A 26,207-nucleotide genomic window follows, 5' to 3' on the forward strand; every position below is an offset into this window, starting at 1 on the left:
GGATAAATGTTTCTAAGGAGCTAAAAAGTTTAAGAGCACCCGAGTTTAAGGGAGAAGCTGAGGAAGGTCTTGTTTCTGCAGATCTTTGGCTAAATGACGTGAAAATTATTCTTGATGGTCTCCATTGTTCTGAAATGGAGAAGTTGGACAGAGTAGTCTCACTGCTACGAGGTCAAGCACGTTTATGGTAAACTAATTTGACGATGAGAGTGCCTAGTGATCAAGTAATGTGGTCATTCTTTCTGTAAGAGTTCAAGAACAAAATATTCGTGATCAGTTCATTAGATAAATGAAGCATGAGTTCATGAATTTGAAGCAAGGGAGTCGCACTGTGTATGAGTATGAGTATGAGTGTGAGTTTAATAAATTGAGCATATTTGAAGATGAATTGGTCCCGACTGAGAAAGATTCATGTGATTGGTTCGTGGAAGGTTTGCGCCCTAGATTGAAGGAACTTCTAATATCGTTTAATATTTTTACATTTCAAGAGGCAGTGAATCGAGATAAAGCTTGGAGCGAGCATAAAATGAAAGATTTGGGAGCAAAAGACCCAGTTAACCAAGAGAGTGGGTGCCTCATCGAGTGCAGAACAATCGAAGAGAAGTCGAGGTTTGGGTTTTTGACCTCAAACTAGATCTGATTCAGCTACATTCTCAGGCAGAGGATCAAATCCTGTGAGAGCTAGGTAGACTCAATCAACTAAATCAGGAGCTGAAAGGCCAAGTCAATGTCAGCATTGTGGTAAAAATAATAGTGGTGTATGTCGAGTGGTCTCTGGAGCATGTTTTAGATATGGGGACACTGAACATTTTATCTGGGATTGTCCGTTAATGATCGGAGAGTCTGCACAATCAGAGAGATCCACTATTGTATCTTAAAGAGGTAGAGGACGAATCAGGTGAAAGAATCAGTCTGAATCGGTCACTCAACCTGAAATGCACACGACTGCTCGGCTATATAACATTAAGACTAATGAAGATCGTGATGATCCAGAGATAATTGCATGTATTCTCCAATTAATTGATAAACCTATTTTGGTATTGATTGACCCGAGATCAACTTATTCCTATATCAGTAGTAAACTAGTGAGAGATTTGGGAATCCAGTTAGAAACTACAAGTAGTGATGTGATTGTGACTAACCCGCTAGAGCATAGTGCTCGGGTAAACCAGATTTGTTGAGGGTGTCCTATAAGGATTCAAGGAATTAAATTGCATGCTATTCTGATGGAATTAACCTTTGACGAGTTTGATGTTATATTAGGAATAAATTGGATGTATCGTTACCATACTAATATTGATTGTCGATTAAAGCGGGTAATTTTGAGAAGTTCTGTTAGATCATAGATAATTGTAGTTAGCGAGAGAATTAATCCATTATCTAATGTGATATCGGTAATGTCGACTAAGAAGCTAATGTTTCAAGGATGTCAAGCTTTTATCGGCAATGTGATTGCTACTCGAGCCCCGAAGATGAGATTAGAGGATATTTCGACGGTCAGAGTTTCCAGATGTGTTTCCAGATGAATTACCGGGATTACCTCCAGATAGAGATATTGAATTTCAAATTGAGGTAATGCCTGGAACGAAACCAATTTCGATGGCTCCTTATAGAATAACCCCTAAGGAACTGAGGGAGTTAAAGGCTCAGTTACAAGAGTTATTTGATAAAGGATTTATCAGACCCAGTGCATCACCTTGGGGTGCTCCAGTGCTATTTTTAAAGAAGAAAGATGGTTCGATGCATCTATGTTTTGATTATCAGCAGCTCAACAAGGTGAAAATAAAGAATAAGTATCCCCTCCTGAGAATCGACGATTTATTTGATCAACTCAAGGGAGCTTCGATCTTCTTCCAAATTGATTTGCGCTCTGGCTATCACCAGTTGAGATACAATAAGAGGATATTCCAAAAATGACTTTTAGGACCTGATATGACCATTATGAGATTGTGGTATGTTATTTGTATTAACTAATGCACCGATAGCATTTATGGATCTTATGAATAGTGTATTCCAACCGTACCTCGATCAATTCATTTTCGTCTTCATTGATGATATCTTGGTTTATTCAAAGATGAATGAAGAACATGCCACCCATCTTCGAGTGATTTTTCATACACTTCGAGATAAGAATTTTTATGCTAAATTGTCTAAGTGTGAGTTTTGGTTACCTGAAGTTGCATTCCTTGGACAAGTAGTATATGTAGAGGGGATTCGGGTGGATCCTCAGAAGATTAAAGTTATTATAGATCGGGAAGTTCCAAGAAATATTTATGAAGTACGAAGTTTTTTGGGATTAGTTAGATATTATTGAAGGTTTGTAAGGGATTTTTCGATGATTACCTTCCCATTTACAAAGCTATTGAGGAAAGATGTGTCATTCATTTGGACGGATAAATGCCAAGAAAGTTTTGAATCCTTAAAGAAGGTTCTGACGGAGGCTCCAGTGCTAGTATAACCAAAATCGGGCAAGGACTATACAATTTATAGCGACGCTTCTCATAATGGTTTGGGATGTGTTTTGATGCAAGATGGAAAGGTGGTAGCCTATGCTTTGATACAACTTTAGCCACATGAAAGGAATTATCTGCTACATGATCTTGAGTTAGCAGCAGTGGTGTTTACAATAAAGATATGGCGCCACTATTTATATGGTGAGCGATGTTATATTTTTACTGATCACAAAAGCTTAAAGTATTTGATGACTCAAAATGAGCTAAACTTGAGACAGAGGAGATGGATCGAGTTACTTAAAGATTATAATGCAATCGTAGACTATTACCTAGGGAAGGCTAATGTTGTAGCTGATGCACTTAGCCGAAAGACTTTTTTAGCTTTGCGTATGTTAGATGCCCGATTATTTTAAAGGACAGTGATGCTCTAGTGGCTGAATTAAAGCTAAAGCCTTTATTGTTGGAGCGAATGAAGGTGTTGTAAAGGAGAGATGAAAAGTGTTTAGCAAGAATGGAACAAGTGGAAAAAGGTGAAATCAAAGACTTTGAAGTAAAGTCTGATGGATGTTTATACTACAGAGACCGAGTTTGTGTTCCAAGTGATGAAGAGTTGAAGAAAAATATACTTTTTGAAGCGCATTGTAGTTCATTGACTATGCATCAAGGAGGAAACAAGATGTATCAAGATTTAAAAGGCCGATACTGGTGGCCTTGTATGAAAAAAGCTATCACAGAGTTTGTTGCAAAGTGCTTATCCTGTCAACAAGTAAAAGCTTAGCATCAGGTACCTTCAGAACTTTTACAACCGATCTCAATTCCTAATCGAATAAAAAAAGATTCTATTTGGGTGATAGTTGATAGATTGACGAAAATAACGTATTTTATTCCTGTTTGAACTAATTATTCGATGAATAAATATGTTGAATTATATATCAAGGAGATTATTAGACTTCATGGAGTGTCGAGTTCAATAGTATATGACAGAGATCCAAGGTTCACATCAAGGTTTTGAAAGTCTTTACATGAAGCCTTGAGTACTCGATTGAACTTTAGCACATTCTTTCACCCACAGACAGATGGTCAATCTGAGCGGACTATCCAGGTTTTGGAAGATATGGTAAGGGCGTATGTGATTTATTTTAATGGATATTAGGAGAAGTATCTGTCGCTCGCAGAGTTTACGTACAATAACAGATATCAATCAAGCATTAAAATGGCACCGCATGAGGCATTGTATAGAAGAAAATATAAAACGCCGCTTAATTGGTATGAATTAAAATATCGAGGCGTTCTTGGTCCTTATTTAATTAAAGAAGTATAATAAAATGTCCAGGTGATCCAACATAACCTTAAAGTATAATAAAATGTCCAGGTGATCCAACATAACCTTAAAGTGGCAGCAGACAGACAAAAGTCCTACGTGGATTTGTAAAGAAAGGAGATTGAGTATCAAGTAGGAGATAAAGTGTTTTTGAAAGTCTCTATTTGGAAGAAAGTGTTTCGTTTTGTCGAAAGAGAAAGCTCAGTCCTAGATTCATTGGCCTATATGAGATTATAAACAGAGTGGGACCAGTGGCATATCAGTTAGCATTGCCACCAGAAATGGAGAAGATCCATAATGTTTGTCATGTTTTTATGCTCAGAAGATATCGATCAGATCCTTCTCACATTATAGCACCAAAAGATATAGAAGTCCAATCTGACCTGACCTATTAGGAAGAATCAGTGCATATTTTAGCACATGAAGTCAAACACCTAAGGAACAAGACGATTCCGTTAGTTAAAGTTCTTTGGAGAAATCACAAAGTGTAAGAGGCGACATGGGAGCGTGAAGAGGACATGAGAAGACAATTTCCTCATCTCTTTGTGCAGTGAAAATTCGAGGACAAATTTTCTTAAGGGCGAGAATTGTAATACCCCAAACATCAGTCAGTAACTAAAATGTAAGAATTCAAAATTTAGCGGTTTGATTTTGTTAAATTGAAATGTTCAAGGATTGATTTGGAATTTTTGTTTAGGATATATTATCAAATATTGAAGGATAGAAGGGCAAAATGGTGTTTTGGAATGAAATGAATTTAAATTTTATTTTAATGTTATTATAACATGTGAGGAAAAGAAAAAAAAGAAAAGAAAATCCTAGAACTCTCTTCATCTTCTCTTCTTCATTTCCACCATGAACATCATTGCTAAGGTGAGTAATCTTAAAGTTGGTTGCTTCTTTCATTTTTTTTGAATTGGTTTTGAGCTTTTGGGTGGTATAGAAGCTTAAGAAAGCTTAAAGATGATTATTAAAGATGATTAGAAGCTATGGGATTGATGAGTTAATGATGATTTGGTAAAGAGGGTTTTGTGGGAGTTGATGAAAATTTATTAGTATTTGGATTTTAAAGATATATTTGACTTGTCAAAGGTCTGAATAAGGTGTTTGAAGTATTAAAAATGATTAGGAACATGTTTGAAGAATAGATTTAATTTTTAGTTTTAAGTGTTCTAGTTAAAATTTTGGATGTTAAAGGGAATTTAATTGATGTAAGTTGGTTGAGATAATTGTTATTGAGTTTAAGGGCATGAATTGAGTTAGAAGTATGAGATTTAGGTGAGTTTTGGGTCAAATTCGAAATGAAATAAGTGAATTTTGGGCAAGGACATCGGTACTGGAAGAACAGTACCGATACTATGAGATTAAATGAAGTGAAATTGTGTGAATCGGATAAACAATATCGATATTGAATGGGTAGTATTGATACTGGGGAGGTATCGATACCGATAGTAAGGTACTGATACTGTAATTAAAGAGGAAATTCCAGAAAGCAATTTGGGTATCGATACCATAGAAGGGAAATATCGGTACCGAGGTAGGTACTGAGGTAGGTATCGGTACCGAGGTAGGTATTGATACCATAGAAGGGAAATATCGGTACTGGTGTAGAGTACCGATACTGTTCAGCTTGAAATTGTGAATTAGGTGTTTCATTTAGTTTATATAAATGTTGATTGGATAACAATTAATTGAGCTTCAGTATTCATATTGGTCATGTTAACTAAATCAAGTACCGAACGAATCGACGTAATAAAGAGATTGAGCGAAAGTGAAAATGATTTTTACTTAGGGCTTAAGTGAGGCAAAGGTGAATGCATACTACTTTAATGTATTAATACAGTGGAAGAAGACTTGTGATGAGTCGACTTCCAATGATTTTTAACAAAAATAGAATTTTGAATAATTATTTATATTAATTTTTATGGCTTTACCTAAATCGTATTTCAAAAGCTATGTTTGGATTTCATTACTATGAGTATATGTTCTATGTGAATAAATGATAATTTGAATAATGTTATGTGAAATACTTATATGGTTAAAGCCCAAAGTATGTGCTATGAGAATTAGAGGTATAATTGGCATGCCAAGCGTTGATGGATTCTATGTGTCACTTTGGTGCATAGTCTACATGGCACTTCGGTGCAAATTCTACGTGGCAGTTTCAACTGTAATTACAATGCACAACATCAAAGTACCGGACGACGCCATAATTATTTAAAAAATTAAATAAAAATACCAAAAATATTTAATAAAAAATAAATTTTTACATCACAAATCATATTCAAAGCAAATCATAACATATATAAGTTAAAAACCATAAAATCAAATGAAACAAAATGATTCAAATTAACTACAACATAATATTTAAGGTAAAACATATTAAATAATAAATATAATTATAATTATATAACTATAATTAAAAAATAAATATGGGGCTAAAAAATCATAACAAAATGATATTGTTTGGTTTAATTTTTTTAAAAAACAATCCTACATGGTTAAGAAACATAGAAGAGCATCCCAAAAGTCTAAAGAGTAAAAATATGAGAACAAAACAATCCCATATGGCTAAGAAACATAGAATAGCATCCCAACTAACTTCTATACATAATAAAGGTAATTTGACATTCAAAATCATGGAGACTTTTGGTGAGCATTGAGTGAACTATTCTTTCACTTCAATCAAGCTCGAATTTTAGGCTTCAATCGAGCTTCTAATTTTTTTTAGTTCAAGCCTTTTTGAGTTCAAGTTTCAATATTATATTTCGAGTTCGAGTTGAACTTGATAATTTTTAGCTCGTGAGTTTGAGTCGAGTTGAGCTTACTTTTAAAGTTTTCAAGTTCGAGTCGAGCTCAGCAATACTCGAGTTCGACTTGGCTCGTTTAACAAATTGCGTCGTTTGGTTTAATTTAAAAAAAAAATTGGCGGTTTTTTTCGGTTTTCAGACGGTCCAGTTCGAACGGTTCAACAGTTTCGGCCTGTTCACTAATAGCGGTTCAACCGGTGTAAATTGAACCGGACTAGGCAACGATTTTCGGTTGAACCGGCCGGTCCGGTCTGGTTTTTAAAACAATGCTTTTTTGGTTCGTTTGCTTACGCGGTCAAATCTGTTCGTATCTATTTTATTTGAGTTTTTGGTTACATTTTTAATATTTTTCTTATATGGTCTTTGTATGATTTTAAGTGACTAGATTTTTAATTAATAATTAAAGAAAAATAACCTAATTATACGTTTAATTTATGTTTAGGATTGAAACATTCATTATAATTCTGTATATTTTCTCTTTTTTAATAGAACCACTCACTTCTATAAAAAAATGTGCAAAAACATATAAAAAGGGTAAAATACACAAATGGTCCCTTGACTATATTTCAATATTTTGTTGAGTCACTCAACTATTACAAGTTACAAAATGGTCCCTCGATTAGAGGATGTTGATTCCCTGATTATTAAAAATTAAAAAGTTGTCACTTGACTATTCATATGTTCTAAACTTATTAAAAAATTATGATCGTCTGATTTGGATGTTAAACTATTGAGTGTGTTATGATAAAGTCTGATCCCAGAGTCGTTTGAATTATATAGCCGTTTGAAATTATGGATAATGTTTTATCATATCTTACTCAGCAAGTTAACATCCAGCTGAGACAAACGTCAATTTTTAACGAAAATGACGAGTTTGAAACATATTAATAGTCAAGTGATTATTTTGTTACTAAGGACTCAACAAATCAACATCTTATAATCGAGAGATTATTTTATAACTTTTAATAGTTGGTGTACTCAACAAAGTATTATCATATAATCAGGGAATCATTTGTATACTTTACTCGTAGAACAATTCAAGTGAAAAAAATTATATTTTTATTAATATTTAATTTATTTGTGATATTTATATATATTTAATATTTTAATTTAAAGCACGAAACAAGGGAGATCGGTGGTAAATGAATTATAGTTAAAAGTGTGAGCTTTCAATACTACCTTGTAATTACCCATATTAATAAAAAAAAATTAAGTTTAATTTTTTTATAAATTATTTTATTTTTATTAAGTATTGCTAAATATTAATTGTATTTTTCTATATTTTTCTTTTTACAGCGAGAAAGATACGAAATTGTTTTTGTCAATTTTTTTTTTTGTTAGGGAAAATTGAAAGAGAAGTGGAAAGATGAAAATCACTGCGTTATTGGCCGGAAGGATCCGATCCCATAATACTAGCCAATGCATCCGACGTGAGCCATTTCGGTTTCTTCCAAAGGCCAAGCGTCAGGCAGTTCATCCTCTTCGTCTCTTGAACTGTCGGCAAACGAACCTCTCCCGGTCAGCGCCAGTCTGTCTAGCACGAAGGTCCCTCCTCTACGAACCTTTCTTATTTTTTTTCTCATTACAGGATAATATTTGTTTCCTTGATTATTAATATATCTGGCAATTAGATCAATAACACCGTCTCTACATCTTCTTTTGTTTTATCGTGTACTACATTGCCATTTTTTAAAGAAAATCTTTTCTGAAATTTTGATTTTTTCAGTAAAATCAATATCATGATTCTATTTTAGGTTTGAGAAGATCTTTGGTTAATTATGATAAATAATGATTTATTTATTTATTTATGTTTGGTGATTTTAATGTAGAGTACATGGTACATTCTTACAACATAAATGGACTCTTTGCAATTGGATTTATGGATAGTCACTATCCTGTTCAAAGTGCTTTTTCGCTTCTCAACCAGGTAATATAACGGAGTGTAACTATAATCTTCTCTGTGTCATGATTTGCCTTATAATTCAGTAGCATCAAATCTTATTGACTGCAATATTGGTGTTCTGCATTGGTGTTCTCTGTGGTTATATTATTAGGTTCTCATAGCCTGAGACTGATTATATCAGGAAATGAATGGAAAGGCAAAATAGAGAAGAAGAGAGGAATTAGAGAAATAATTTATTCATTTATGATTGTAGTCGTGTTTACATGAATAGATCTTTATAGATTCAGTTATTGTGGAATGAACTATAATGTATAGGAGCAACAGTTATTGATAGTTGTCCTAATATTGGCATAAACTCACCTTATTCAGTAACCATTGATTTATTCCTCCTACACGTCCCTCTTTATGGTACTTGACCCACTAGCTCTCAGCTTGTAACTCCCTGTTCAGCTTTCATGTTCCTAGCTTTTAGTTTTTCTTGATTTCCTGTCTCGGACCTCTGCTCATTCTTGTTTCTCTGCTTACTTGCAAGCTTAGCTATAGCTAAGTCTCTTTTTCCGGCTCAATCCCTCTCTTTACATCTTATAGCAATAACTAGATTGCTAGGACGACGGGTGGAGGTGGAAGTGTCTATGTCTGTGTCTGTGCGTATAATACATTAAGAGTTTAAGATGACGTTTAGAGTATGTGGGTCACATTCTTCACGTTTGACATATGGTGTTCTGAAATATGTGTGTGAGGTTGGATGTTCTTCTGTGGGATCTTTGGAAAATTTCAAATGGTAATGTTTGGCAGGTAGTGGATGAATATCAGAAAAGTTTTGGGGAATCATGGAGAACTGCAGAAGATGATAGCACTCAAATTTGGCCCTATTTGGATGAGGCTTTGACCAAATTTCAGGTATCTGTTTTCTTTCTCATTCATTTCTGCTGTGTTTAAATATGGGGACTTACACCTTTCAAATTAATCTCACATTTTCTTTTCTAATCATAATATTAGAGCTTTATAGGAGTGTTATATTTGAAAAACCTTACATAACCCTTTTACCGTTTTCAGGATCCTGTAGAGGCTGATAAATTATTGAAAATTCAGAGGGAGTTGGATGAGACTAAAATCATCCTTGTAAGCAATTTTCTATTTTTGTGGGAAAAATGATGAGTTTGTGTTGTTTCCTTTTAGCTTTGAGTTATCGTACTACGATGTCATCCTCAGCTCCAATGTTCTATTCGTTCACTATTCCATATTTGGATCTTTTTTTCTTTGTAATGTTGTTATGAATTATATCATTTCAAAAGAAAGATTTGTTCATAAATAGAAAAGTATCGGTATGCTTTTTGTTAGCTTGGATTTGATTGATTAGAAGTTCTTCTCTCAATCATTGAAATGAGTATGTCTTTGATGCAGCATAAAACAATTGATAGCATGCTTGCACGAGGTAAGAAGTTGGACAGTTTAGTTGAGAAGAGTTCAGATCTCAATACGGCATCTCAAGTACATGTGCAACACAATATAATCCTATATTGCATTATCCATTTTGCATATTATTTTTCTTTTGAAGTTACAATTATATCGAAATAGACTATAATTAGAATTAATAGTTACAAAGCACAACTGTGGACTAAATAATCGAAATATATCCGGAATCAGGGGCGAACATCTAAGATTTTAAGAATGAACAATTTATAGAATTCTAGGAGGACGAAAATAGATTTTTAATAAAAAACACATAGAAAAATCTAAAATATATGGTAATTTTAAAATTTTAAGGAGGCGATACCCACCCGCTCGGTCCATCCTTGTTCGGAGTCAGTACACTGGTTGGGAGTTGAACCTTATTTTTTTTTTGCTAATATCAATCCTCTTTTGGTTATTGAAACAGATGTTCTACAGCCGGGCTAAGAGTAACAATCAATGTTGTAGTATATTGTAAAACTTGTAGAGAAACACAACTATGTTGTGATGGCATTCAAGTGTTCTAGCAAATGGAGCTGATGGTAACTTTTATTTGTTTATATGGTTAACCGATTTGGTCTGTTTAGTATAGATATGAGTTCAATCTAATCCTCTTATTATTATAGAGATTGATTCAAATTAATCCAATTATTATTAAATGGATCGATTTAATTCATGTATTAGTAAAAAAATTAAATAAAATATTTTTATCAGTTATCAATTGATTTGGTGAGATGATGCTATAGGTTTCTTTAACAATGTTTAGGATTTGAGTTTCAGAATTATGAGTGAAGCAAATTAAACGGGGATGATCGTCCTTATAATAAGTTTTTTTAGCATCCAGTCTTAATTAATAGACCAATAGATCAGATATCAATGATTTTATTAAAAAACAAGGATATGTTTTTTTGTTGTAATTAATTTTTCGAAAAACATTTTCTTTACTCTTGATATTTGGTTCGAGTAAAATGGTTGGTCAATGTGAAATTAATTACAAGTCAACAACAAAAAAACGCTAAGTTATATCTTTTTTCCCTTCAAAATTATATACTAGTGTAAATAAGTTAATGGTATGTTTACAATAAATAATAATATTAATTAAATTATTATTATATTTTGACAATAATATTATTAAGACTTTTATAATAGGTAATATTATCTATTGTATTTAATATTATAAAGAGTAAATTTAAAAAAATATCAAAAAATAAAAATTTATTTACACAATATCATCTAAATATTATTCAATATTTTTTAAAATAATTTTAAAAAAAAACGAATGTTATTGTAATTTATATTAAATTGATTTAATAATCAATACAATACTTTTAATAGAAGCAGTTATGTGTGTACTTTTGCATCCCAACATTTAATTCTTCTAAATTAATTCATTTTAATGGAGGAATTGAGTTAATAAAGTCTTTATCATAAATATGGTTATATAAGGGACTTTAAATATTGTTTTCTTTTTGTAGTATATTAATTTTTGGATAATTAATAATTAGATACCTTTCCTTTAAAACTTTCCCTAAACTTGCCATAAAATCCAAAGATTGTTGCGAGAAAGTAGAAACTCCCTGAGGTCCAAATTGAACTGCCCATGTTGAAGATAAGGTTGCAGTCACGTCAGAGAGAGGATAACAAGATTCATGAACTCAACGTGGTGCCCTTCACCTACCGTCCCCCACCTTGGAATTGGCAAAAAAAAAAACAAATTAATTGAACTGCTCAAGCTTCTTCATCCTTCCATCATCATCATCAAGCAGCTAAAACATCATAGTTCATAGTTCAAAACTATTAAAATGGAGTTTCAGGGATGAACAACACAAAACCTTACATTCAAACATCAACTTCTTTACAAAACAAACACAAAGACATGTATTGGACTTTAACACTACCAAGACAAGATTCTGATGAGATGTTTATTTATATATCTGACAAGCATACACCATGATTCCATTCATTTCAGATTCCTACTTCCCAAACAGGGATTTGATCCACCAGATGCCTTTGTCTTTAGGGACATCCTCCGTTTCCGGCGGTGGATCGGTCTGTGGGGTCTTATGCAGTTTGCTCACATCATACCCCAAATCCTTAGCTTTCTGCACCAGAAAGTTGTAGGTTTCATCATCCATGTGTGTTATCCTGCATAATATCTGCAAAAAATAAAAAATAAAAAATCAGGGTTTAAATGACCAACCGACGACATAAACCATAAAGAGAGATTCAGGGTTTGAAAGACACACCCAGAGGAACTTCTTGGTAGGTCCTCCACCAACAAGAACGTACTGATAATCATCATCAATGTACAGAACCCAGTAATCACCAGTGACAGGGATGATGGGCAAGAAAGGAGGGACATAGAACTTCACTTTCAGCTTGGCCTCATCACTCTTGGGATCGGCCTTGTAAGCAGTGCCTTCAATGGACACTTTCTTGCCATCTTTATACGTCTCGTTCAGCACATGCACCGTGCCATCTTCGTTCAGCGTGTAGGTTGCCCTCGTGTTCTCCCCATTCTTGGGCTGGAAAAAGTTTGGGAAGGAAGCTATTTCGTACCACCTTCCCATGAATCTTTGGAGATCTAGATTCTTCACTACTTCCATTTTGGTTGTTTTAGATTGTTGGGGGGGGGGGTTGGGGAGTGGTTTTTGCTGGTGTTTTAATAGTGTTTGGGAATGTGAAATGTTGAATGAATCGTGGAGGTTTGAGGGCCATGCATGTTTAGGGTATGGATGGCCTGCAACTTCGACATGCAGATGGAAGGTTCTGGGACGTTTATGGTGATGGGGTCATGTGAGTTCTTGAGATGGTGAGATTGCATTGCAAGTAAACAAACTTAAGAAGGAAGTAAGAGGAGGCAATAATGGAGTGATACAGAAATGGTAAGAACAGTCCAATTAGGCAATTTCAGCTTTCACTTCACTTCAGCAAAGAGACAAATGGTTTCTCTTCATCCCAGCAAAGAGACAAATGCTTTACTTGAATTGTTAGGACCTGATTAAGCTGACTTATAAACTAGGTCGGGTCGGATTTTTTGTCTACCAAATTTGATCAGAAAAGTCTTAACTCTTCACTTGATCCGATCTTGTTTTAGAATGGTTTTATTCGATCCAAAACTCGATTTAATTTTTTTTAAGTGAAAAAGATTATGCAGTCATGTACGGAAATGATTATGCCGATGACTTGCTCTAAGGATAGCATGTTTCCCCTTGGCCACATTGGAGTACGTCTAAATTCAGCGGTGAAATGAGTTCGTTTCGGTCATTTTCTCCTCTTCCGTCTCATTTCGACATACCATTTTCGAAAAGATTTGAACGCATTAATGTCCCTTGTCGATGCAGAGAATTCGGAATGTGTTGAAGAGATTTGGTAGCAATATCATATTCTCCAATGGAATGTGTTATGACTCAAGAGAATCGGAGAAGAATGAGAATCGAATAAACAGAAATAGAGATTAAGAGAAGAAGATTTAGAGAAGCCAGAGAGATTGAAGAAGAGAACAATTTCATTCAATTTTCAGATAATTTCCCCTTGGTTCAATACATGTTTTATTTGTTAACATTGTACCAATTCTAACCAATTTATCAACTGGCAGTACAACTTTCTAACATAATTCTTCCCCTACAGGTGTTGATGGCATGATTCGTTCCCCTGATTGGGTTAGACTTCCAAGCTGCTCATTTGGTCCATCTGGTAAGTGACTAAGCCCTTCTAATTTTGTATTCCCAATTACCCTAATTTTCTCAATAGAAATCCCTAACCCTACTTTCAATTCCCCCAATTCTCCCTCGTCTTCTTCGAATATTTTTATATCTCTACTACTCATGACAATACCCCTCCATGAAAGGATGTTTGTCCCCAAGGATCAAAACCTAGGAATTGTGATTGAAGTACAATATAATTTACTATAGTGATGTTTTCCAGTCCTATATTCATCTACTGCACCTGATTGTTCTTCTTCTCTCTACGTTTGTCGAGCACCATAGAACCATAGACCTTTCTGCCAGCTTTAATCCCTTTTGAAGAGCAAGTGAGGTTTGATGGTAAGACTTGAATTTCAAATAAACTTGGCCCTTGACCTTCAAATTTCTATATGTTAATTTTATATCCGCATAAATTTCCATTCTTCTTTGCGCCTTCTCGCCCTGTGCCTTTAACTTGTGATTCATGTTTTCCTTGCGTTTGAGCATTGATTGAAATGTAGGCTACCCACCATTTTTCCTTCTTATGGTTGAAGCTATCAACTCCAATAATTTATGCTTCGTGAGTCGTTTCATGCTATAAGAAGCCATTCCCGAGTTACAACCTTTGTATGAGCAATTAGTTGGTATTGTTCCAAAGAATTTGATTTTCACATGTTCTTTGATTCTTACTTTATCTCTGACGCCTTTAATGTTGACTTCCCTTATACTGATGGCATTCCCCTGTCCTTGAGATCATCCTTGTGCTGGTGGGTGTCTTGAGTGCAATGTAACACCCACGGACCGATGCGGGTGACCCGATCGGATCTAGGGTGTCACATTAGGGCCACCGGAGCATCATAACATAAAAATCCCAGAAAATTAAAAAATTTGTTAAAATGCTTAAAATCATAAAACAATTTATAAATACAAAATTAGAATTTAACGATATTCAGAAAATAAAATAGATTCCATACTCGTATATATAAAACAAAATACAACCTACATGCCCCCTAATCACACGCACCGTACTCTGTAAGCAACACTGGTGGAACTCCTTTACTGATGTCGATAGTTGCACTGGTTTGGTTCTTTTAACCTGAAATAGTGAGTTAAAGAGTGAGCTTTGGGAAGCTTAGTAATAAAATACTACCAATTGATGCTACAAAACATACATATAAATGGAAATCAATAAAATTTCCTTGTTGATTCAAACATATACAGGTTTTTTAGGATGAGCTGGGGTTCCACTGGTAGTTCATCGAGTGAAAGTCATAAATTTCTCAGTTCATAGGAAACCTTCAAAGAACCCTGTTTGTAAGAAATTGGAATAGTATGTCTAGTGTGTCCAAACCAAAACCAGTGAAAAGATAAAACATTAACAATTTAAAGCATGTTTCTAAAACCATAATAGAACCCTCCAACCGAACACCGTTATGCAGTTCCCCAGAACTGCATCTATAAGGGCTTACCCTAAGCACACAGCAAAGGGAGCCACCCTAAGGAAATACCTTGGGCCCGAGAGGAGAGCCTACCCAAGAAAGTTATTCGGGGCCATGGGGCCTACCCAAGAAAGATCTCGGGGCCGTAGGGCCTACCCAGGAAAGATCTCGAGGCCTCGGAGCCTACCCAACGGTCACCTTAGGTCCGTAAGGATTTACCAGCTGGATCAGGGATGAACCTCCATACTCCAAAATTATACCCATATAAAATCCAGTAGAAATTAGTTTTAACAGTAAACTGTAATATCTGGATCCTGATACAGTAAAATCTCATAAACGTGACAATGAAATATACCATATAGCTACCCTCCACCTGTACACCATAGTCATATGATTAACCTAAGGGAGTGTCTTGGGGCTTGAGAGCCTCCCCAAGAAAGTTTCTCGGGGCCTCAGAGCCTACCCAAGGGGTCACCTTAGGTCCGTAAGGATTTACCAGCTTGATCAGAGATAACCTTCAGCATACCCAGATAAAGTCCCAATAAAACAGTTCAAGTAGTAACCAGTGAAAACAAAAAACCATAGTTCATAAACCAGTAAATTTCCATGATTATATTGAAGAACAATCATATTTTCAGTGAAAACTGAAATCAGATAACACATACCATGTAGCCATGGTTCATAAGCCAGTAAATCAATAATTTCGGTGAAACGTATTTCAAAACATATAATGACTTAGTTACATGCCAACATACTAAATTATATGACAAGACATACTTTACAAAATATTTCTGATCTGAACTTTGCACGGAGATATGCTGTTTTACGGATCCAAAGCTTGATCTTCTGACTTGTCCACACCTACATGTAAGACACTTACACGCTAAGTCATAGACTTAGTGAAACATGTAAATACATAAAGTAAAATAACAAATGTATGAACATCTTATGTAATACACATTATACTTATATACCTATTGAACTCATCACTAACATGTTTATCCTTACGTATTTCCTTGTCATTAATTCAATTCCATCATATGAGCATATTTTGAACATAAACGTATAATATAATTTCAAAACACAACAATACATGAATAATTACTATGATCATATCATACATAACCATATAACATCTCTTATCACCATTACACATATGCACTTGTTACCATTATTATCATATGATCCTAACTTATCACTTATACATATCACATATCACATATACCATTTCACGAGAAACACACATATCATTATATCAAATTATGTTTTCTTTTCAAAGCCCATGCACACTATTGAGAACTTAAGGTATGTGAGTACATAGAGGTTGTGCATAATGCTGTCACAACAGCTCGTATAAATCCCACTAGGGGCGCATAGAATTTGTCCCGTAGGACCACTATCTCCCGAAAGACCACTGTGTCCCGAAGGACCACTATATCCCGAAGGACCACTATGTCCCGAAGGACCACTGATAATCCCTCAACTCTTGGCATGCCAACTATACCTATAGTTCTCATAAAACATGACATGGGCATTACTTTTTTATATCTTTTCACATATTCACGTAGGCACATAGTTCACTTTCACATAACATATTTCCATGTAATTCTCATTCACTTATTACATATCTTTTCACTTTTACTTGTATTCCTTTTCACATAGTTCATAGTCATGATTCTTATCTCATAACACATGTTCGCATACAATCCCTTCATTCAATTATAATATTTAATCTAGCTTATTATACTAACATGTATTCATATCATTCATTTCACATACATAACATATCATATAACATTCTAATAGAAATACATATGAGTCATATTACTTTCACATATATTTTATCATATATCTCATGATCACATGACATATTATCATAAATACATGCATTTACATAGTTAACACATAAAGATGCATTCAACAATTAGACATATGCATATACTCATATACCATACATCTAACACCATATCACTACATGTTTATGCTTTAGTACTTATATCATATAATATCAGAATTAGACTATTCGCAAGTCTTAATTCCTTAACATAAAGTACACTTACTATCATGTACTCACCTGGTCTCAATGAACACTCTTAAGCTCTTGTTTTCTTTGCGTATCTTACTTTGCCGACTTAACCGAACTTTGCTTTCGATCGATGTCTACACAATCATATATTTATACTATCAGTATCCCATTGATATACTATAATCTATAATTTTTTAGACTGAAAGAAAGATTTATTCCATTTCCCATTGAAGTGCATCGGTACATTCTACAGTGTATCGATGTATTCTTTAACATGTGCATCGATGTACTATCCATGTATCGGTACACAAATCACCTTCAATGTTCTAATCTTAAGGGGGTTCATCGATTCACTCCTTATGCATCGATGCACTAATTGCATTCGATGTTCATTTATTTGAGAGTGCATCGATACACATTGAAGATGCATCGATGCACACAACCTAGAAATTACATTTTGAGCCCAAAAATTCTTACTTTGTCCTCAAATTCTACTTATTAACCCCTCCTTATACCATAAAACTTATCTATACATATGTAAACCTTCTTATAACACTATAACACTTCATTATCCCTCATAATTCACCATAATTCTTGAATCAAAGAATTTCATCAAATTTTCCATGTGTCCTTTGTTCAATTCTATCACCTCTGACTTCTTAATTAACCCTTTGACAAGCTTTCTTAGAACTTCAAAACCCTTTCTATAACAAAACTTCATTTCTAAACTCTTAATAGAAATTCTTTTCTATTTCTCTCTTCTTGGTGCTTTAAGCTTATATAAGCTTTACTTAAGCTTATATAACACCCAAATAATCAAAACCTACTTAATATTCAAGAAATCAACAACTAAAATCAAACTTACCCTTAACAATGGAAGCCAACGTGAAGAATGAAGAAGAATAAATAAGCTTTCCTGAAAACTCTCCTTATCCCCACGTGTTATCTTCCTAAATAAGGGAGATAAAAATATCCTCCAAGCCAAATTACCATAATAACCTTATAATCCTTTCATATTTACCCTTTATACAATATTGAAATATTCTTATAAAAATCCTTAAACTTTTCAATTTCCTAAATTAATCCCCAAATTTAAAAAATTCTCATTTTAGTCACTGTCCCGGATTTCAGGATGTTACACATGGGAACACATTAGAGGATCCAATTATTTTTCAGAGGCACTCGATAGTTATCAGGAATGGAAAACATGAAACTTATGCAATTTGATCGAATTCCAGGAACGAGGTCCATATAAAAGGGATCGATTACAAATAGATCTATCAGACCATTAAAATTGATACCTTAATACCCCCTTTTTAATCAGGTGCATTCAGGAAGGTATTCAGGAACCTTTATATCAGAATAATTCTAGATTTAGATTTATTGAGAGTGATTTCATTACTCAAACAATCAGGGGTATTCAGGATTATGTATTAAATTAACAGGATTTTGAGTCCAATTGAACCAACGATCCCAACACTACAATACTTGTTAATCATTCGGGCTGTGATACTTCAATATTATTCACTTATATTTACTGATTGCACCAGTTGATCTGATCAATATCATAATCATCCTTGATCAGTTCTTGAGGAGACGAATAGGTATTCCAGTGGTATTTATTTCTTTTCTGTATTGCAATGATATCAATAAATGTCAACGTGCTTGATCCGGGGTTTAAAAACTTTTAGGGTGGTACAATATATAAGTTCATCAGTGTTTCCAGACTTGTCTGAGTCATTCTCTTAATTCTAGGTCTTTGAAAGTACTTAGGTCATTTGGTATTCGAGTTTGATTTATTCATTTCAGAGCTTAAGGGTATTTAGTTATTACAGTGCTTAGACATTCATTGGGTCATTTTACATTTCAGGCATTATAATATAGATCCAGAATTTAAATCGATGATTCCAAGGTTCAAGTGTATCAAAATATGAGTTCTCATGTCGTCTCCATTATCATAGCCATCCATTGTTCTTAACACTTTAAGCATATCATCGTCATTTCATTAAAATCTATTAGTGGCATACTTTCAATAAATTAGGCTTGAATGTATACTAGTTCTTTTAACGTTCATGTTATTTTGCTCTTTTGATCATTAGAGGTTATTATAATTATTACTAAGTTCGAGGAAATTTCAGTAATTCCTTTCAATTCAATCATATGCAGTTTTTGTGATAATTGGTAAAGTATGTCATTTCGGAGTTATTTTTCACCATCCGGGGAAGTCTTGGTCTTTTACAATACAATGGCATTTTTGTAATTTTACCCCTTAGGGCTATTTTAGGTAATTTCTTATCCAAATAATTCCTGAAATTTAACCTTTAACTAGATTAATCATACTTTATGAGTCTTGAGATTGATTGATTTACTGATTAAATCACTGAACTTAGATTTGTTTCCGATCGATCTATCAATTTCTCTTTTTCGAGTCGTTTGAGTCTTATATAATGTTCTTTCTTTGATCCCATTTACGTCTTAGTATGATGATAGTTAAATACATCTAATGGACCAATCATTTTCATTCATGCATTCATCATCTATTAATAAGTTCTGAAAAGCATACAAAAGGTAGTAGAGTATTACCTTGATTTTCGTGCCATATCGTTCGACCATATAAAATCCATTCGATCGTCCTCGAACTTTAATTCAATGTCCAATAATTCCTCAGATACATAGCAAATAAATTTACCTAAAATTGAACTTAAATGATAAATCAACTTGAATCCAAAGATAAAACATTGAAAAACAGCTTACCGGGTGCAAATTTGGAAAACGAACTTTAGATTCGGACTTTGGACATCGAAAAACATAAAATAAGACCTTTTTGAAAAAGTTAAAATTTTGGTCAAAGTTAATGGGTTGACTCGAACGAGTTGACTCAAATGAGTTGACTCAAATGAGTTGACTCAGTTCAGGTTGACTCGATCGGGTCAAACAGATCCGGTTCGACTGGAAATGGTTGGATCAGTTCTTAAAGAACCCAGAATTGGAGAATGAGCCCCATGCGCGTTACCAGCACGTGGTGGCGCGTGCGGTGGCGAAGGAGGTCGGGGTGATCGGTCGGTTACTCCATGTTTCAACACTAGTCATAATTGATTCAAATCAACCTTAATCATCAGCCATAATAGTGTAAAATAATTGAAAAAAATAGCAGGTTTACCCTCAATAGAGAACGATGATTGCAACGGCGGTGAGCAACGGACCTAACTAGGTTTTGGTTGGAATTCCACGAAGAGTTCAATGAGGATGGTTATGAGCTCAACAGGCGGACGATTTGACCGAAATCGTGTGAACAATAAATGTGAGTTTTTATTTTTTAACGGACCTTCGATCGAGGATTCACGACGGACAGCGAGGCTACACAACGAGTGGATCATTGGGCTATGATCGGACGAGGGAGACACTTCCACAGTAAGGGCAGTGACGATCACCGGTCACGGCCAAAATCGACGATGGGTCCTTTGAGCACACTCTCCCCGTTTTGTTATGAACGACGATCGATCAAGTGTTTAGTGGTCAGAGATAGGATCACGAGACAGTGGGCATGCAATTGGAGGTGGCGGTGTGCTCCACTGCTGGCTGGAGGCAACTGGATGGTGCTGGGACTCGTCGGTGAAGAACAAATTTTGGGGGGATGATTTTGCAAAAGTATAAAACATTGGGATGATTTTGGGGTTTCACGGGGCTTTAATTTTCACAGCCTAGGATAAATGGGCAAATTCAGGGCTGGGTCCCCGAATTTTCTATAATTTTCTAACTGCCTATAATTTCAAAATCTTATAATTTGACCCTATAATGGGGTGTGACATGCAATGAACTAACTAAACCATTCTCTATAAGAGCAGATTTGGCAGTATTCAAAATTCTTCTTTCAAAGCCATAAGTTCCCAGCATTCTCAATATGGTAAGCTTAAATCTCCAAATTCCAGGCCACCATTATCATTTAGAAGTTTTGACATAATTGTTGGAAGATGAACATATCCTATCATGCCCTCAACAATCTCTTTGATGAACTAAGATAACAATTTCCTCAATATATGACCACCTTGAGGTGATTTTGGGATCATCCACTTGATTATGCATTCCTCTTCATTTTGAGAACCCAATGATTCAACTAGTCTTACATGATTTTACTTCTCAGCTACCCTTTCATTACAGTAAGAACCCATCAAAGGTTTACAAAATGATTCAAGTAATCTAAACCAAAACAACTCAGAATCTTCTGGATTCAAATGGAGGGTATGTTGTTGTCACAATTCAATACAAGCTTGCAATAAAGTTCGTATGTCACTCACCTCTTCTATTTTCAAAATAGAGTTGGAATACTCCATGCCACCAGATCTACCTGAAGAAACCTTAGTGATCGTACTTCAGATGGAAGTATCAAGCTCTGCAAGTTTATCATTAAGGCTAGAAAGTGTAAGCAAGAGGGCACCAACATCACCAACCCTTTCTAATAAAAATGCAGTAGCAACTATTTTCCTAACACAAACGGAGACAATATTCAACTCGGTAGCTATCAAAAGTTCCCAAGAACTTGAGAACTGAATTCCATTCAAACTAATATAATAACTCCAGATAAAACTCAATCATATCATCAGTTATACGAGGAAGATTATTTCGCAGGAACTTGGGGAAATTAAACATTCTGTCCAAGTAGGCTTCAAGGATTTTTTCTGAATCTTTCCCCCTTTTTCCACTCAAGAAATCTACAATATTCTCTTCCCTTAAATAAGAGAAATTGATGATGCCTGACAAGTGAACCTCAATGGCCGTCTTTAAGTGAAGGAAAATGCTTTTTGGATGAGACTTAAGTGCAGAAAGAATACGTGAACTTTTATCATTAAAATGGTCAGCAACTAAAAGGAATGTCTCCTCTCTGCTTAAATTAATCAGCTCTGGAATTCGAGAGATGAATGTCGATCTGAATTTAGTATAATCCCCATTGCTTATTTGCATTAACATATTGTTGATAAAAGCAAAGGCATGAATTGGCTCTTCTACATCTTTAATATAACTATCAACAATAGCAAGATACTGATGCCTGTAGGTATGAATTAATCCATAAACCTGGTAAAAACATGCATTCTCACATAATTGTAACACATAGGACTGGTCCCAATCATTTTCTGGCACTACCTCCAAAAGTGTCCGTAATTGATTCTCTCCTATTTTGGAGCTTTTAGTACTCATGGTATGAACACTTCGCAAACTAGTATTTTCTGAAGTCAAGTATTCCAAAATATGATTTAGAACAGTTTTTGGGATTTTAGCTCTTTCACGTGTAACATAGCATGCAAGTTCCTTATCTTGCTCGAGGGACAATTTTTCACTACTTAATTTCTTCTTAATTCCACTGATTTTCAATCTACACCATGTATAAAAATAATCTATGCCAAAACAGAGACTACACAGTGCAGTCATGGAGTCATGAAATAGTATTAGGAGACCATTGAAATTGCTCTATATACCTAACTTCAATATATTAGAAAGCATAAAGTGCAACCTTTGATTCACACTCAAATTCCTAGCCAAATAAACCTACCATTTCCCATCAACAAAAGTCCAAACACATAAGGATCAAGGATCGAGATATGGTCATTGGCATTTACAAACATCATGAAATAAATTTCTCTAAATCGATTGACATAGAGAATTCAGATTATTTGAGTTACCAAATTTTTGACTATGTAGAAATTGATCCACATTGATCGTTGAAGGAGAACCAACGATTTGAATCTTGCCATCAAAAAGTATGAATAATTTAATGGAGAATGAATGAAATGTAGTAACTTGAATAAACATACAAAGCTTGATTTTCCCATGAAATCAGTTTGGTATATCCAACCAGACTGACATTCTGCTGCAGGTGTGAATTAGCCTTAATGGAGTCGGTGATGGATGGAATTGCATCAAATACTCTTGCTGGCATTTTATCAAACACTTGATACCCATCATTTGTATCTTCTATTGCTACATGTAACATATGCTCAATTTCAGGGTTGTTTTGGACTTGCTCCTCCGTCCTCCCTGTCAAGATCCCTAATATCTACTCCACGTAGCGTTGAGTCAATGTCATCCTTATTTCGAATTTACTAATCTGATTATCATGTTCTTCGCACCATTTAGGAAGGTTATTTCCCTTTGTAGTTTGCTTCATCAAATTAGCTAAGTCATCGATCTGCTTCTGGATTGAAGAAAGATAAGGAGTTTCTTTCATGATTTGATTTTGCTTTAGCATACCAATTAACAAATTGTCACGAAGAGTGGCTCTGGATACCAATTTGTTATGACCCAATAGAATCGGAGAAGAATGAGAATCAAAGAAATAAAAATAGAGATAAAGAGAAGAATATTTAGAGAAGAAATACAGCTTGAATAAGAGAACAATTTCATTCAATTTTTAGATGATTTCTCCATTGGTTCAGTACACATTTTATTTGTTAACATTGTACAAATTCTAACCAATTTACCAGCTAGCAGTACAGTTGTCTAACATAATAATTCCCCTGCAGGCGTTGCTGGCATGATTCCTTCCCTTAATTGGTCTATCACATAAGTGACTAAGACCTTCTAATTTTGTATTCTCAATTACCCTAATTTTCTCAATTGAAATCCCTAACCCAACTTCCAATTTCCCCAATTCTCCCCGCCTTCTCTGGTTGTTTCTGTATCTCTGCTGCTCATGACAGAATGCAAGATCCATGGAGTTGAGGACGGTAAGTTATTCTCTGTTAGCTTGCCATAGATCACAACTTCTATGCCGAAACGGCATCGATTCATCGTAATTAAAACCGATGTATGATACGAATGATGTTACAGCAAGCTGAAGAATATATCTTCCAGGATCATTGCACTTGTCAAAGAAAAGGGTATGTTTGAACAATAAGCATTTTATGTCCTACACATGGATCGATTGTTACGCATTGTAAGAAATTTATCCACTTGCCCCTCTGTCATTAGGAGCTGTTCATGTTGATTTCCTGTGGGCGACGAAAGACGATCCCGACTGGCTTATTGAACTGAGGAAACAAGAAGTCGGGATCATCCGAAAGTGGTTAAATGCAGATCTCAGACATGAAATAAGCTGAGAAAAGTTCTGGTACAAGCACTTAATTTGGATCAAATCAATGTTCCCTTTTTGTTGATATCATCTATCCATTGGTGAATCAAATATTAATATTTTAATTACTATGTGCTGGAAATATGATCAAATATTAGGAGTCAATTTATCTACCTCGTCTAACCCCTAATAATCACTTATTACGTATTTAAATCTAAAAATTAAACTTATATTTAAACTTGTAAGGATCTAAATTGCAATTGGACCAAAAAGTTAGGGACATGACTAACATTGTAAATGAATGGAGCTTGAATGAATAAGGTTATGTTCGTTTTCATTTATTTATTTTTAAAGGTGTTCATGTTTGATTCGTGTTCATTTAAACTTTAATTTCGTGTTCTTGTTTGTTAGTTTATTTTTTTAAGGTATTTGTGTTCGGTTCGTTTAACGTTCAGAAACATATTTATTTAACAAACATATTTCTTTATATATTCGCCAACATATACATTTAACATTCACAATATATTCAATTATATGATTCAAGTTCCCTCAACGACCAACACTCTCTTTTTATCTTTTCATTTTGTAAGCTCAAAAATGGTGAAATTGTGTCATTAGTAAGCTCCTTAGACTTCATAATTTAAGCTCCAAAAATCATTTTGTGTTCAATTTAGTCTCTATACTCACCCATATTTAAAATGTTAAAGAATAAAAGAAAATAAAAATAGATAAATGAGCTTATAAACAAGTCACTAAATGTGTTTGTTCGTGAACATAAACAAATTGAATATACTTATGTTCGCGTTTTTCTAAATGAACATAAAATTTTTGTTCATACTCATTTATTTAGCTTAATAAATGAATGTTATATATATAGTTCACGAACAATTCATCAAACGCTAGTTCATTTATACCCTAAACATGACTAATATAATTTATATTTAAACTCATAAGGATTAATTGTCGTACTCAATCAAGTTGATTAATGTTATTTTGATAAAATTCATGGTTGACATTACGGTTATATCATATTTAATTTATACTTATATCATAAATAAGTATCTAATATATATACACGAACCAACTTACCTCAATGGTTAAAGAAATTGTTGTTTTTCTTTCTTGAGGCTACGCGTTTGAGCACCAACGATTACAGCAGGATGATTGAGCATTCATTGTCAAAATAAGTACCTACAATTATCTTTTTGGTCAAAACAATATCTAAACTATTCAAACTTTTTCATCTAAGTTCTAAAAAAGTTGACATGTGACATTAATTATAGAATACGTTAGGTACTTAGATAAAATTGAATACTTTAGATACCTATTTTGACCAAAAAGTACTTTAGATACTTATTTTGACAAAAAAAAAAGATAACTTTAGGTACTTATTTTGACTACAAAATATTTTAGGTACTTAAATGAAAAGATAGTATACTTAGGTACTTATTTGTTATATAAGCCTTTAATTTAAGGTCAATACAAAAGAAATGTTTAAACTATATATATTTTTTCTATTTAGGTGTCTATACGTTTTTCGATTAATCTAGGTGTCTAATGTTATAAACACTGCCATTTTAAGTGTCTAAGTCGTACGGACGTTAAAAAGTATGTTAAGTGATATATGTTGCTTTCAAATAATTTTAAAAATTTATTTTAAAAAAATAAAATTATTACTATATTTAAAAAAAATCTAGTTTCTCTAAAATTATATAAAAAAAACTTCAAATCCTTAAAAAAATCCTAAAATCAACCCTAAAATTCCTAATCTTATCATTTCTCTTGTCGGCCACTATGGTCATCACTGTCACCTTCGGCATCTCCCTTGTCAACCGTCGTCGCATGCGTCGTCGCATGCGTCGTCAGGTCACCTGAGTATCACAATTTTTCAAAGTTTTATTCGTCGGATGTTCGTTAGGTTTCTGGGTTCTAAGTCGTCGAGTTTATCTTGTCGTCCAATGGAGTTTTGATCAATGACAAGGGGTAAACGACAATGACTGACGTGGAATTTTGAATTTTTTTAAAGATTTGAGAAAATTTTGAGATTTTTTCTA

At 34.1% G+C, this 26,207-nt stretch overlaps 1 protein-coding gene and 1 pseudogene across 1 annotated transcript; one reads left to right on the forward strand and one right to left on the reverse strand.

The window, feature by feature from the left end:
• Positions 1-7,950: 7,950 nt before the first annotated feature.
• Positions 7,951-10,417, forward strand: LOC120197532 (annotated as a pseudogene).
• A 1,417-nt stretch (positions 10,418-11,834) lies between these two features.
• Positions 11,835-12,702, reverse strand: LOC120197430 (temperature-induced lipocalin-1-like). Its single transcript, XM_039198963.1, has 2 exons — positions 12,186-12,702; positions 11,835-12,095 (listed from the first exon to the last, which is right to left on the reverse strand). Exons 1-2 carry the CDS (start codon positions 12,543-12,545, stop codon positions 11,913-11,915), a joined length of 543 nt encoding a protein of 180 aa, XP_039054894.1. The 5' UTR covers positions 12,546-12,702; the 3' UTR covers positions 11,835-11,912.
• Between the last annotated feature and the right edge of the window lie 13,505 nt (positions 12,703-26,207).

The sequence above is a fragment of the Hibiscus syriacus genome, unplaced genomic scaffold (genome assembly GCF_006381635.1).
Source record: "Hibiscus syriacus cultivar Baekdansim isolate YM2019G1 unplaced genomic scaffold, ASM638163v2 tig00117048_pilon, whole genome shotgun sequence".
Classification (NCBI taxonomy): domain Eukaryota; kingdom Viridiplantae; phylum Streptophyta; class Magnoliopsida; order Malvales; family Malvaceae; genus Hibiscus; species Hibiscus syriacus.

What these genes read in the sequence shown, in the direction of transcription:
- LOC120197430 (XM_039198963.1), bottom strand. Translation starts at nt 12,545, where the DNA reads ATGGAAGTAGTGAAGAATCTAGATCTCCAAAGATTCATGGGAAGGTGG. An exon ending in CTACCAAGAAGTTCCTCTGG is followed by an intron (nt 12,096 to 12,185) that starts GTGTGTCTTTCA and finishes TATTTTTTGCAG; the next exon opens with ATATTATGCAGGATAACACA.